Raw genomic sequence first — 13,062 nt, 5'->3', positions numbered from 1 at the left:
CAGTGACTGTGGAGAGGTGAGGGGTTCGCCTTCCTCTGCAGTGTATGGGTACAGGTCACTTACCAGGATTATCTGGGTATATCAGTTACCTGTTAGTATGGGGGGCCTGGGTATTGATGTAATTCTGTCCCTCCTGTTCTCTCCTTGTGGCACTTAATAGCATAGTTGCCTATGGGCTGTAATACTTTGGTATAATTTCAGTTGTTGGGTTTAGTGTGCGAGTGCTGAATGGTCATGGTGGCCTGTGATACACAGGAGATCAGACTAGATCTGATCTTTTAATCTCTGACCACAAAGATAAAACTCTTAGTTAGGCCCTCATCTCCCATTTGATCAATGCCAGCCTTCTCCCTTGCCCTGAATTTGTCAGTATGTCGTAATAAGCTAGAAGGCATGATGATAATAATACATTAAGTCAGAGATGGGCAAAATACAGCCCACAGGCCATATCTGGCCCACGGAACTGTGCTGCCTGGCCCCTGAGCTCCCGAACGGGGAGGCTAGCCCCTGGCCCCTCCCCGCAGCCACGCCAGCAGCGCAGTTTGTGCCCGCCCACCTCCCTGGCTTTCCAGTAAGCCTGTCCCGCTGTTCTGAGTGGCATGGTAAGGGGGCAGAGGGAGGGGGGTTGGATAAGGGGCAGGAGGTCCCAGAGGGCAGACAGGGGGCGGTTGGATGGAGCGGAGGTTCGGGGGCAGGGGAGCAGTCAGGAGACAGGGAGCAGGGGCGGTTGGATAGGGGGTGAGGTCCTGGGGGGGGGGGGGCAGTTAGGGATGGGGGTCCTGGGAGGGGGCGGTAAGGGGACAAGGAGTGGAGGGGGGTTGGATGGCTCAGGGGTCCCGGGGGGGCCTGTCAGGGGGTGGGGCAGTCAGGGGACAGGGAGCAGCAGGGGTTGGATGGGGGTGGGGGTGGTTAGGGGCGGTCAGGGAACAAGAAGTGGGAGGGGTGGTTGGATAGGTCGGGCGTTCTGAAGGACGTTGTCAGGGGGCAGGAAGTGGGAGAGGGCAGCTAGAGGGCAGGGGACAGGCTGTTTGCGGAGACAGAGCCTTCCTTACCTGGCCCTCCATATTATTTCGCAACCCAGATGTGGCCCTCGGGCCAAAAAGTTTGCCCACCCCTGCATTAAGTTGATAAATGGGAACTCAGATCAGGGAGTAAAGTGCTAGATTCCCCACCACACCATTTAAAATCAGGTTAATCACCATACCCAAGAGGCCCGGAGATGGCACTGATGAATTTGGTGACTGGACGGTTCTGTTTGAAGGGGGTTTTGGCTGGCTCTGCTCCACAATACCATCTTTCCTTACAATGTTATCCAGTGTAATGTTTCCCGAACACTCAATCTAAAAGACGCAAGAAGGGAGGTTATTGTTAAGACAAAAATACTGTGATCAATATAGACACCTTATCTTAGTTTGCACTTCCACACCCTCTTTCAACATGCTCATTTATTTCATTTAATTAAAAAAGAACATGCAAATATATACAATTCAAAGAATTAATTCAGGAATCACCCAATAAGCAACCCAACACATTCCACATCCTGGCCAGAGGACATGCATATTCAGTAGAAAAGGTACACAGTGTCAGCTAAGTGGTTATGTCTTTTCAGCCATGACACATAAGGACAGAAAAATGAGACACCTGTTTTAGAGCAAAACCAGTTCCAATTTATCATCCCAGCCCACTGAAATTGTCACACATGCTGCAGGATTAGAGAAATGGCCTTTGAAACACAAATACTCTAAATAAGAGCGTTTGGCTAGAAAACACAAATAACTTTAGGATCATACTTTTCTAAAGCATTCACATGGCAAGCTGCACCTTGCAAATCCACCTGTAGAGGCTGCACTGACCTTTGACACTATAGATTAGTGTGATGATATGACTACTGTGAAGTGTTCCAAAAAGCACATTACATTGTTCTTAATCACTACTAATATGGTGAGGTATCCAATAGCATGTATTCAATGATACACAAGTGAAACAGAGCTGCTGATAGTCTTGTACATGAAGAACAATGTTAAAGTACTTGTCATGGATTCAAATTACATGTTTATGATTGCAGAGTGTGATGTGTTTTGAGTGTGTTAACTAAGTATCTTAAAACAATTTTAAATGATGGGGTATCCAGTTCTCATTACATTGTCCTATCACAATGCCTCTGCCAATGTTTTCAATTAAAAAAATAAAAGATAAAAAGGTTATCCAAGATCCGAGAGCAACTCAGAAGGACCAGGAGACAGGAGGAAGAAACAGGGATGAATAGCAAATTACCGCTGAAATGATATGAAATTTCAGTTATTCATAAACTGTTGAGACCTGTTAAAGTGCACTTTTCTTGTTTCTGACACAATGAAGTAGATCGCTTAAAGTTCAAAATATCTAACTTGGCCCTCTGATAAAGATGTAGTAATCTGAAGAGACTCTTGCTGTATTCCAGTTCAAAGTCTATTAGATAAAACACAGCAAGATTATGACACTGCTTCCCCTCCTACCACACACAAATTGTGGGAGATGAGCTCCTAACACCCATTCCCACCCATATGAAAAAAAAATACTGAATGCGCTGATGAAGAAAAATTATTTCAGCCTAGCACTGTATATTAATATCTACATGGGACAGACTTTCAATTATATAGAAACCTCAGTAATATAGTATTGAGACCCTAGATTTATAGCATGTACTATTACATGTTCTGGGTACTGATGACCAAAGCTGAGGAAACTCATTTTTTATTAGCAGCAACTGAAGAATTTGACAGATGAAGGCTAGTAGGTGTCTACATAAAAAGAGTACAATTGCGTTTTTCATTCTTACTCTTCCTGCCAGTTCTAAATCCCTTAAAGGCAGTGCCTCCAGAACAGTGCAGGAGCACTGTCTCCAGGACCATGTAGGAAAATTGAACTGTTGCTTTCTATATTGTACCAGTTTGGTAGGCAGAGAAAGAATTTCAGTGTCAAAGACCTTTCCACTGATCACCTTTTGCAAACAATTCACTTTAAAATAAAAGCTATAAACCATTGCTTGTGTGTTACTCTTACATCAGGAAGAGAAGGTAGGGTATAGGAACTACCGACTGGAGAACTCAGATCTATCATGGGTGGACCAAATGTCTTCCCATCATACCCTGCAGCACTAGTGACAGTGGGACTGGAAGGGGTGGATGTAGTGCTGCTTGCAGTTGACGGAGCAGCTGATGCTTGTCCACTGCTTATCTGCCACTAAAAAAAAACAAAACAAAAAAACAAAAAACAACAACCAGAATTCATCATTGTTCTTTGCGTGGTAGAAGACATCTATTACATACACTGACACTAACATGTTTGAACTAAGCAAGCAGCAACACAAAAGCAGAATGAGTTGAAGTTAGAACTGAAATTCATATTTGCTTTGTAGCCTCAAATCATGACTCACTAGAAATGGGAAAAAAGAGAAATAAGAGGTAGGACAAATGTATGAGATTTTTAAAACTTAAAATTTATTTCCTGCTGATAACATGCATTAGTATTTACACGTGAGAACATGCACAATGTTGCAGAGGGACAGAATAGTTTTAGTGGAATAAATGCACTACCGACAATGGGCTGAAGGTGAAAAGCTGCTCCTGTATTTTTAGTACTGTAAACTAGGTACTGTTATTTAAGTGGACAGTGGAACGATGTTAAGGTGTTTGGTTTTTTTTTTTAAATGATTTAAGAAGGACTTGTGAAGCAATCTTGATCTTCTCTTTGATTCAGCTCACATGACTGTGATAGCCATGGCACTATTATTCCATTTCTTAGGTCACAGATCAGTGTTTCATTCCTTCCTATGGTGGCAAGATACTCTGCTCTTTTTAAGTGTATGATCAGCCTTAAATGGTGTGTTGGTTCATTGGTATTTGCCTCATTGAGCAGCTAGAAAGTAGCTGAAGTATTCACTCTTATCCCCAGATAACTGCTGATCAGCTGGGGATTGATCACTTGCAGCAGAAGGTCCACAACTGTGGAATTTCTTTCCTCTCTTCATCTGTAAGAGTCCAGGCGTGGCAAGCTCCAGAGCCTAGTGGTAGCTAGAGCTTTTTAAGCAGGCTTTTGTCTGTTTACTGATGCAGTAGCCAGCGGGGGAAATTAGAGGGCGGGATTTTCTACTCTGTTTGTCATAGACTGCAGTGAACAGAACTTGTGTTTGTGTTAAGTTTTGCAGGCTGCCCAGAAGTCAGTGATAGATACAAAATAAACATAGCAATAAATTAAAGCAAACATTTAAACCATAATTCACTCAGGCTACATCTACACAATAGCACTTACTGGAGCACAGCTGTACTGATGTAGCTGCGCTGCTGTAGCGCTTGGGGTGATGATGCTCTAAGCAAGCGGAGGGCAACCTGCGGCCCGTGAGGGAAGCAGCGGCCAGCACATCCCTATGGCCTACGCCATTTCCTGCAGCTCCCATTGGTTGGGAAAGGCGAATTGCAGCCACTGAGAGCTGCAGGCAGCCGTGCCTGCAGACAATCAGCATAAACAAACTGTCTCACGGCCCACCAATGGATTACTCTGATGGGCCGCAGGTTGCCCACCGCTGCTCTAAGCAGACAGGAGAGAACTCTCCCATTGGCTTAGTAACTCCTGCCTCTGTGAGAGGCGGTAGCTATGCCAACGAGAAAGATAGTACTGTCTACACCAGTGCTTAGGTCAGTACAACTTAATGGCTCAGGGGTATGGTTTATTCACACCCCTAAATGACATAAGTTATACCAAAGTAACATGTTATGTAGACAAAGTCTAACTCTTCCTCTAGTCAAAGTAGTTGGAATGGACTGTACTTGACAATTAACTCATTTCAAAATCATTAGGTATCTTGTCATGAACTAGACTAGTGGCTCTCAACCTGTGGGCCGCTTGTGGCCCAATCACCACGTAGTTGTATGGCTCAGAGACTATATATATAGTGTGGATGCTGCCCACATAATACAGAGAAAGCTGCATATGCAGCCCACAATGGTAAATAGGTTGAGAATCACTGGACTAGACAGTAGTATATTCGCTGTAAATCCATCCCAGAAAAGTAAGGAATGTAAGTTATAAAATGAATGTTTACAGTATTCAATTTTTATTTTTGGGTGGGTGAGTGGAGAAAGTTTACCTGTTTAATAGCTTGTTGTGCCAAGAACGCCATCTGCAATGGGTTGGGCTTTATTGTTAGTCTTGGTACATTCTGGTTCTGGGGACACCTCATTTGTTGAGCAGGAAGAATTGACCCATTAGAGTTGGGATTGTGATTCTGAAAGTTAATCAAGCGTGGAGGTGGCTGCTGGAAGAGACAGACAATCCCCTCAGTTAGCTGTCTGAGGACTAACACCAAACACTCCAGAAAAAACTCTTCCCTCAACTTCCTATTTAAACTTTTAAAATACATGACATACATAGTACTGAACCATTCACTCAAATGTAAGATGAAATCAAATCTCAGCATTGATGCATCTTGACAATTAAGATAAGAGTAAAATATAACAAGTTACAATTAATTATTCTATCTGAACTAATCACTGAGGCAAATTGTGTAATAATATGAAAAGAGGAGGTTACTTACCTCTAACTGGCGGTTCTTCTGTATTCCACTGTGGGTTACACCTGGGCACCACGTGCCTGCACCCGGAGAATTTGAAAGCAGTGTCCATTGGTCTGCATGGGTGTCCAGGCTCACTTTGTGCTTCTGACCAAAGGGATAAAGAGTGGGGCAAACCGATTGCCTCTCCAGTTCCTTCTCTACCACGAATCAGATAAGATCCAAAGCAGAGCGGAAGGAGGACGGATAGTGAGATACAGGTAAGGACCATGCATCCAAAAGAACCTCCAGTTCTTTAAGTAACCTCCTCCTCTTCTTGGAGTGATGGTCCCTGTTCCATTCCACTGTGGGTGATTGACAAGCAGTACCTAAGCAGGAGGAGGGTTTGACGATGTAGACAGTAGGGCTGATCAGAGTACCACCATCCCAAAGGAGGTATCGGCAGAAGAGTCCTGCACCGGTGCATGCTGTCTTGCAAATGTGTGAACGGAGCCCCATGTGGTTGCTTTATAGATGTCTAAGAAGGGTCCCTCTTGAAGAGATGCCATAGTTGTTGCTTGTGCTCTGGTGCAACAAGGTTAGAAAGCGGAGAGTAGGATGCAGCCAGAAATCTAACTGAAGATTCTTTGGGTGGAGAGGACATGCCCTCTGACTCTTTTTTTCTATAGCGACAAAACAATCTTAAAGGGAAGGGTAAACCCCTTTGAAATCCCTCCTGGCCGGGGGAAAGCTCCTCTCACCTGTAAAGGGTTAAGAAGCTAAAGGTAACCTCGCTGGCACCTGACCAAAATGACCAATGAGGGGACAAGATACTTTCAAAAGCTGGGAGGAGGGAGAGAAACAAAGGGTCTGTGGGTCTGTCTATAGTCTGTCTTTGTCGGGGACAGACCGGAATGGAGTCTTAGAACTTTTAGTAAGTAATCTAGCTAGGTACGTGTTAGATTATGATTTCTTTAAATGGCTGAGAAAAGAACTGTGCTGAATAGAATAACTATTTCTGTCTTTGTATCTTTTTTGTAACTTAAGGTTTTGCCTAGAGGGGTTCTCTATGTTTTGAATCTAATTACCCTGTAAGGTCTCTACCATCCTGATTTTACAGGGGGGATTTCTTTATTTCTATTTACTTCTATTTTTATTAAAAGCCTTCTTGTAAGAAAACTGAATGCTTTTTCATTGTTCTCAGATCCAAGGGTTTGGGTCTGTGGTCACCTATGCAAATTGGTGAGGCTTTTTATCCAACATTTCCCAGAAAAGGGGGGGGGTGCAAGTGTTGGGAGGATTGTTCATTGTTCTTAAGATCCAAGGGTCTGGGTCTGTAGTCACCTAGGCAAATTGGTGAGGCTTTTTACCAAACCTTGTCCAGGAAGTGGGGTGCAAGGTTTTAGGAAGTATTTTGGGGGGAAGGACGCGTCCAAACAGCTCTTCCCCAGTAAACAGTATTAGTTTGGTGGTGGTAGCGGCCAATCCAAGGACAAAGGGTGGAATATTTTGTAGCTTGGGGAAGTTTTGACCTAAGCTGGTAAAGATAAGCTTAGGAGGTTTTTCATGCAGGTCCCCACATCTGTACCCTAGAGTTCAGAGTGGGGGAGGAACCTTGACACTTTTGTCTCCAGGCAAATGGGTAGAACACCCCCCTCCCTATTTACTTTTAGGGGGAAAAAAAAAACCTCTGGGTTGGAAGACTGAATTTCCCTGCAGGAATTAAGTACCCTGCCTCCAGGCAAAGAAAACCTGCAATTCACAAAGATAATCCCCTTTTGTCTCAGCTCTGGCTCCAAAGCAGAGAGAAAACAAGCTGCTTTTCCAGCAGCTCCAAAGGAAAAAAAATTTCCTTTTTAAAATCTGTATTTCTAGTTCAAAAAATCTCAACTGGATCTCAAAATGATCTCCTTAACAGGGAGAGCTATTCTGTTGGGCCCAAAAGTGTGCAGGATATTTAAGAGTTTGTCCTAGGAGTCTTGGATCCCCTCAAAAGGAATTTGAAGCTCTCCAGCAACTCTGAGGAGAAAGTCCTGGAATTGCCCAAAGTCACTGTTGTTGGGTAAGGGAAGGGGATACAGAAGTCACCTTTTTGTCTCGAAATGACAATGGCAGTCTTGCTGGTTCTGGCAGAACTGCTGGATCTGGAGCATAATGTTCCTCCTCCTCCGATGGATGGATGAAGGTGCAGATCTGACTGTCTCCTTAGATGGGAGGCAAGGGATGGCTCCCTAGCAAATCAGATCAACTCTGCAAATGGATACTGTCCAAAGGCCCCCAATACAGCCAGTAGGAGGGATAGATAAGTGGTCATGGGGCCCCCATGGCATGAGGTACCAGCAGCTCAGAGTGAGTTTAGGTGGATGTTGGACCCAAACCAATATGGGTCTTTTAGGTGGTGGAGGACACACAGGGTCAGGGAAAAGCAGCTCATCAGAGGGTTTAGCATCTCCCAGAGAGAAGGCTGATTCTGGTTCCAGTGGCAGTATTGCTGATGCTGTTGGAGGGGAGATGTATTCTGCATATGGGAGGGGTAATAAGTTCCTTCCAGCAGTTGATTCTCCCAGAGGCAATATCTCCCTGGAAGTGGAAGAGCCTGGTGGAGGAGGGGATTCCAGATCTGGGAGAGCGAAAACGTCCTTGAGGTGGCAACAGATTCATATCTCCCCAGTGTGAGAGGAGTTCTGCTTGTTCAGGCCATTGGAAATGGTGAGAAGGGTGGTATCTGAAGTTGGCAGTGATCAGAATTCGTCGGTGCCAAAGGATCCCAGGTTTTGGGACATGCTAGGGATGACAGTACCAACGGAACGCAGTCTGGTACAGATGGAGCCCAATGCTTATGGGCTTTCTTGTTGTGCCACTGGGACTTAATACACCCTAAATCCTCATAGGCCAAGTTAGTGGGCTTGTTTACAGCCAAGTCAGACTTCTTTGAAGTGGACTTAGAGGAAGACTTAGTCTCATGCTTATGAATGTGCTTCCTAGCTTCCTGACAAGATCCCGCCATGGGGTCCATTAGGGTAGATTCTCCCAAAGCAGAGTCAGACTTTGCAACAGGAGGTGCACTCCTTGCTGAGTCAGGCTTTCGTACGAGGGGAGTTCCCTAGTCTGGGTCTGATAGTCATGGCCTTCTCCATGAGGTATTTGCGGAGTTAAAGTTCCTGTCCTCCTTGGATACGGCTGAGGAATGATCAGCCGATACATCGCAGCGAGGTGCAGTGAGCTGCCCCAAGGCAGTATAGGCAGCACTGGTGGTTGCCGCTGACTGAGAAGGATCATCGCAGGAAGCACAGAGTTTGAAGCCTGGAGTCCTGGGCATAACGGTGTCCCAGGGTTTTTAGACTAATTTAATGCTAAACAGTAAAAACTATTAAAACTGTTAACACTATTTACAAACTGATGATTTTTATTTTGTAGAACTAAGCCGAAGCTGTGGAAACTTAAAGGTTCTGTTCGGACCACGCAGCGGTGAGAAGGAACTTGAGAGGCAGCTGGCCGCCCCATCCTTTATCCCCTTGGAGAGACAAGGTGAGCCAGGTGCATGTGCAGACCAATGGACACTGCTTTCAAATTCTCTTGGTCCAGGAGCATGTGTAATCCACAGTGGAATACAACAGGGACCATCACTCAAAGAATAAGAGTTCTTTACAATGCTTAGAGATTATCTGGAAGTTCTAGAGATATGGGCATTGAGATCTTGAAAAAAATGCTGTAAATACATACAATATGGGCTTCCTTATAACTATATGTGCTAAAGACTGCTGCGCCAATGAAATGTCACTATAAGTCACCGTTATCATTCTATTAGAACAAGTACGATCAGACATGTCTTCTCTCTGGAACAATGATAGTTTACCTGATGAGAAGTAGGAGTGTGCTGCATGGGCCCTGGAATTCTTGGGTTCGGTAGACCCATTGGGCCTACCCTGCGTTGAGCCTGCTGCCTCTGAGCCATCACCTGCTGCTGCATGTGCTGGAGTCGTAGTTGAGCTAAACTGATCTGTGTTGGGAACTTAGACAGTTGGTTTGAAGGTAAGCCACTTTGTGGCTGTAAATTTGGTTCCATCACAGGGCTCTTGGGCATGTGTAGTGGGGTTTCTTTATCTTCAATTACCAGAGAACCTGGTAAAAAATAAAAACATATGTTTTAATGTTCACCTTACACTTGGGAGATACGCAGGTTCTCATAATTTCCCTCTTTTTATGCCATCAGGTCACCATTCCTAATTGCAGTTTAAAGGATGGGTAAACAATTCTTTCCAAAATCTGTGTCAGTGGCTGCAGAACTGTGTGCATTACTGTGCCATCGATAACAATGAGGGCCCTTCCATTACACTGAAAACTATGGGTTATTTAACTTGAAATGAGACACTTGATAATGCTGTTATTTCATTTTCTTAGATATATTCTAAACAGCACCCAATCGCTAAGTTGTTTAGTAACACCCAGTTAGCCTTCAGATATTATCACACTGCCAGTAAAGAGTCTAGCTAGTATTTCAGCTAACACAACTTCAGACCTGAGATTCTTCAATATACAAGAACTCTTACAAGACATGGTCTATGGGGAAAAAAAGTTCCCGATCAACCTTGACTCTGAAGCTTTAACCCCTGGTGGCTTCAACTTCTGAAACTGTGTAATAAACCATGGAGACATACCAAAAGGGGCCAGTGCTAAATTATTATTCATGAAACCATTCTAATAGCCTGAAACACACAGGCTCCCACATGGAATTCCTGTTCCCATTTCAGTATCTCAGACTTCAAGGGAGCAGAACCCAACAATTCAAAGGCATATCAGAAGGAAGGAAAGAAAGGTTACCTGGAAATAAAGAAAAACAGCTTCTTTTATACTTATTCACACACACATTACTCACATGGCTGGAGGGTTCACCCCCCAAGGAAAAATACAGATACACCTCTTTTGTGATCTCTTTCCCAAAGACAATAAACAGTTATTAACTTGTTCTGTAATGACTGTTCTTCAAAATGTGTTGCACACATCCATTCCACTTTGGGTGGATGGGTGTCCAGTGCATTAGCTGCGCGACGATATAAAGGGTGGAGTCACTGTTCTGTTGACCCCTGAGTCACGGAATGGACATGTCCAACAAATCTCGAACAATTACAGAACAGGTTAATAACTGTTTTCTTCGGGTGATTACATGTGTCTATTCCACTTCAGGTGACAAGCAGTTCAATCTGGAGATGCACTGGAGTCTACTTGAATTATTGTAGGACACGTCCAAATCTGGCATCATCTCTAGACTGTTGGGAGATGGCGTAACGAGAAGCAGAAGTATGTATTGATGACCAAGCTGCAGCGCTATAATTGTCCAGTATAGGCATGTGAGATAGAAATGCTGCAGAGGCCACATGGGATCTCGTTGAACGTGCCAGCACCCTATCTGGCAGAGTTACATTGGCCAGGACACCCCACAAATGTATACAGGAGGAAATCCATGACAAAATTCTGAAATGAGACTAGAAGACCCATGACTGCCACAAACAGCTGTGAGGACAACCTAAACAATTTAGTTCTGTCCAAGCAGAATGCGAATACTCTCCTAACATCCAATAGGTAGAGCCTCTCCTCATCCTTAGCATGAAGCTTAGGAAAGAAAGTTGGTAAGCTGCTAAGTGACCGATATGGATGAGAGAAACCACTTCGGATGAGAGCATAGGTCTATCTTCTCCTTGTAGAGGACTGTATGCAGTGGATCAAATACTAGAACTCTCAGTTCACCTACTCGCCAGTTACCTCAATGAGGTAAGTACCACCAAAAAGGCGACCTTCACTGAGAGATGGAGCAACAAACAGGTAGCCAGAGGTTCAAAGGGAGGACCCATTAGTTTTGCTAACACTAGGTTTAAGTCCCAAGGAGGAACAGAATCCTTACCTTGGGTATATAACCTTTCCAGACTCTTTGAAAGCCTGACTGACATGAGGTTAGAGAAAAGAGTGATTACCAGTAAGATGGCGGAAAGCCAAGATAGTTCCGTTAGGGTTCACCTAGCAGCTAACAGCAAGACCTTGCTGTTTTAGATATAACAGTCTGGTGTATGTTGTATTGGAGCCCGGACAGGGGAAACCCCTTTTTGCTGAGACCAAATGGAGAATCTCTTGCATTTCAATAGATAAGCCTACTTAGTAGAAGGCTTTCTACTATTCAAGAGGATGTTTTGTACTTCCTTTGAACAGATCTCCTCTTGAGGGGTTAACCAGGGAGCATCCAGGCTGTAAGGTGAAGGATTTCCACATTGGGATGAAGGATGCAACAACCATGGCCTGGTGAAATCAAATCTAGGTCTGCTGATAGTGTCAATGGAGACCTGCTTGAGATGCTCAGCAGAGTGGAAAAACCAAGACTGAGCAGGCCACATCAATGCTGTGAGTTTCACTCGAGCATGGTCCAGTTTGATTTTTAAACACCATCTGGATGTGGTAAGCTAGATGAACGGCTCAACTTTTATATTTATGAAGTGAACTAATCCTGGCCAGGCCATAGCCCTTGAGTCTTCAGAGAACCCAAATGGACTGTCACAACCTAGGGCGGAAGTGTCCATAACCAAAGGCAAAGTAGGTTGTGGGGGAACAAAAGGAATAAGCGCACGCGCACACACACACAGGATGAGTCTATCCATCAGTCCAAAGAGGCTAAGATCCATGTGGTCATTCAAACCACCATGCTCACTGGATGACGAATTGGAGAGTACATCAAGCTCAGACAGCTCTGCAGCTTTCTGAGATGAAGCCTGGCCAACTGAACCATGTAAATACATGAGGCCGTATGCCCCAGAAGGCTGAGGCAATTCTGAACTGTTGTGGTAGGATAAGCCTCCACGTCTAACAAAACGGCCAGCATGGTCTGGAATCTTGTTTGCATGAGGAACACCCTGTTTTCCATAGAATCTAACACTGTTCCTATAAACTCTATCCTCTGAACAGGTGAGAGGACTATCTTTTCCTCTTTGATCAGTAATCCTACTGTGCTGAAGGTGGTTTGGATCATGGTCATGCTAGATATTACCTAGCTCTTGGTGTGGCCTTTCACCCACCACTCATCCAGGTATAGAAACACTTAAACTTCTGATTTCCTCAGAAACGCTGCCACCACTGCCATCCACTTTGTAAAAACGCGTGGGGTCACAGACAGACAGTTTGCAGTCCTGACATGTAGCCTCACAGTGGGATTGGCTAACCGTAAATCTGAGGAATTTATTGTGGCTTTGATTTATTGGGACATGGAAATGTGTGTCCTTTTAAGGTGAGCGCAGCATATCAGTTGCCAGGATCCAGGAAGGGCATAACGGAAGCCAGAGTGACCACGGAAAACTTTATTTTCTTTAGATAAATATTGAGCTCCGGCATGTCTAGTATAGTTCTGAGACCTCCTTTTGCTTTTCGGATTAGGAAGTGGCGAGAATAAAACCCCTTTACCTCTCTGAAGAAGAGGAAATTATTCTATGGCTCCCAACAGGAGGAGAGACTGTACCTCTGAAAGATGACCTTTGTGAGAGTGGTCCCTGAAAAGG

At 44.4% G+C, this 13,062-nt stretch overlaps 1 protein-coding gene across 5 annotated transcripts in view; it reads right to left on the bottom strand.

The window, feature by feature from the left end:
• Window positions 1–13,062, bottom strand: part of TRIM24 (tripartite motif containing 24) — a 138,620-nt gene that overhangs the window by 27,707 nt on the left and 97,851 nt on the right. For 3 of the 5 annotated variants that reach the window (XM_084638430.1, XM_084638426.1, XM_084638428.1), the window contains 4 exons: window positions 9,384–9,649; window positions 5,126–5,293; window positions 3,043–3,222; window positions 1,205–1,340 (listed from right to left, as the gene is read on the bottom strand). In XM_084638430.1, the coding sequence (XP_084494556.1) occupies window positions 1,205–1,340; window positions 3,043–3,222; window positions 5,126–5,293; window positions 9,384–9,649 (750 nt within the window). The remainder of the gene's footprint in view (window positions 1–1,204; window positions 1,341–3,042; window positions 3,223–5,125; window positions 5,294–9,383; window positions 9,650–13,062) is intronic. The other 2 variants (XM_084638427.1, XM_084638429.1) reach the window with 2 other exon arrangements.

Source organism: Lepidochelys olivacea (genome assembly GCF_965140295.1).
Source record: "Lepidochelys olivacea isolate rLepOli2 genome assembly, chromosome: 1".
NCBI lineage: Eukaryota > Metazoa > Chordata > Testudines > Cheloniidae > Lepidochelys > Lepidochelys olivacea.
Note: the sequence above shows the minus strand (reverse complement) of the source record. Positions and strands in the feature narration are given on the sequence as shown.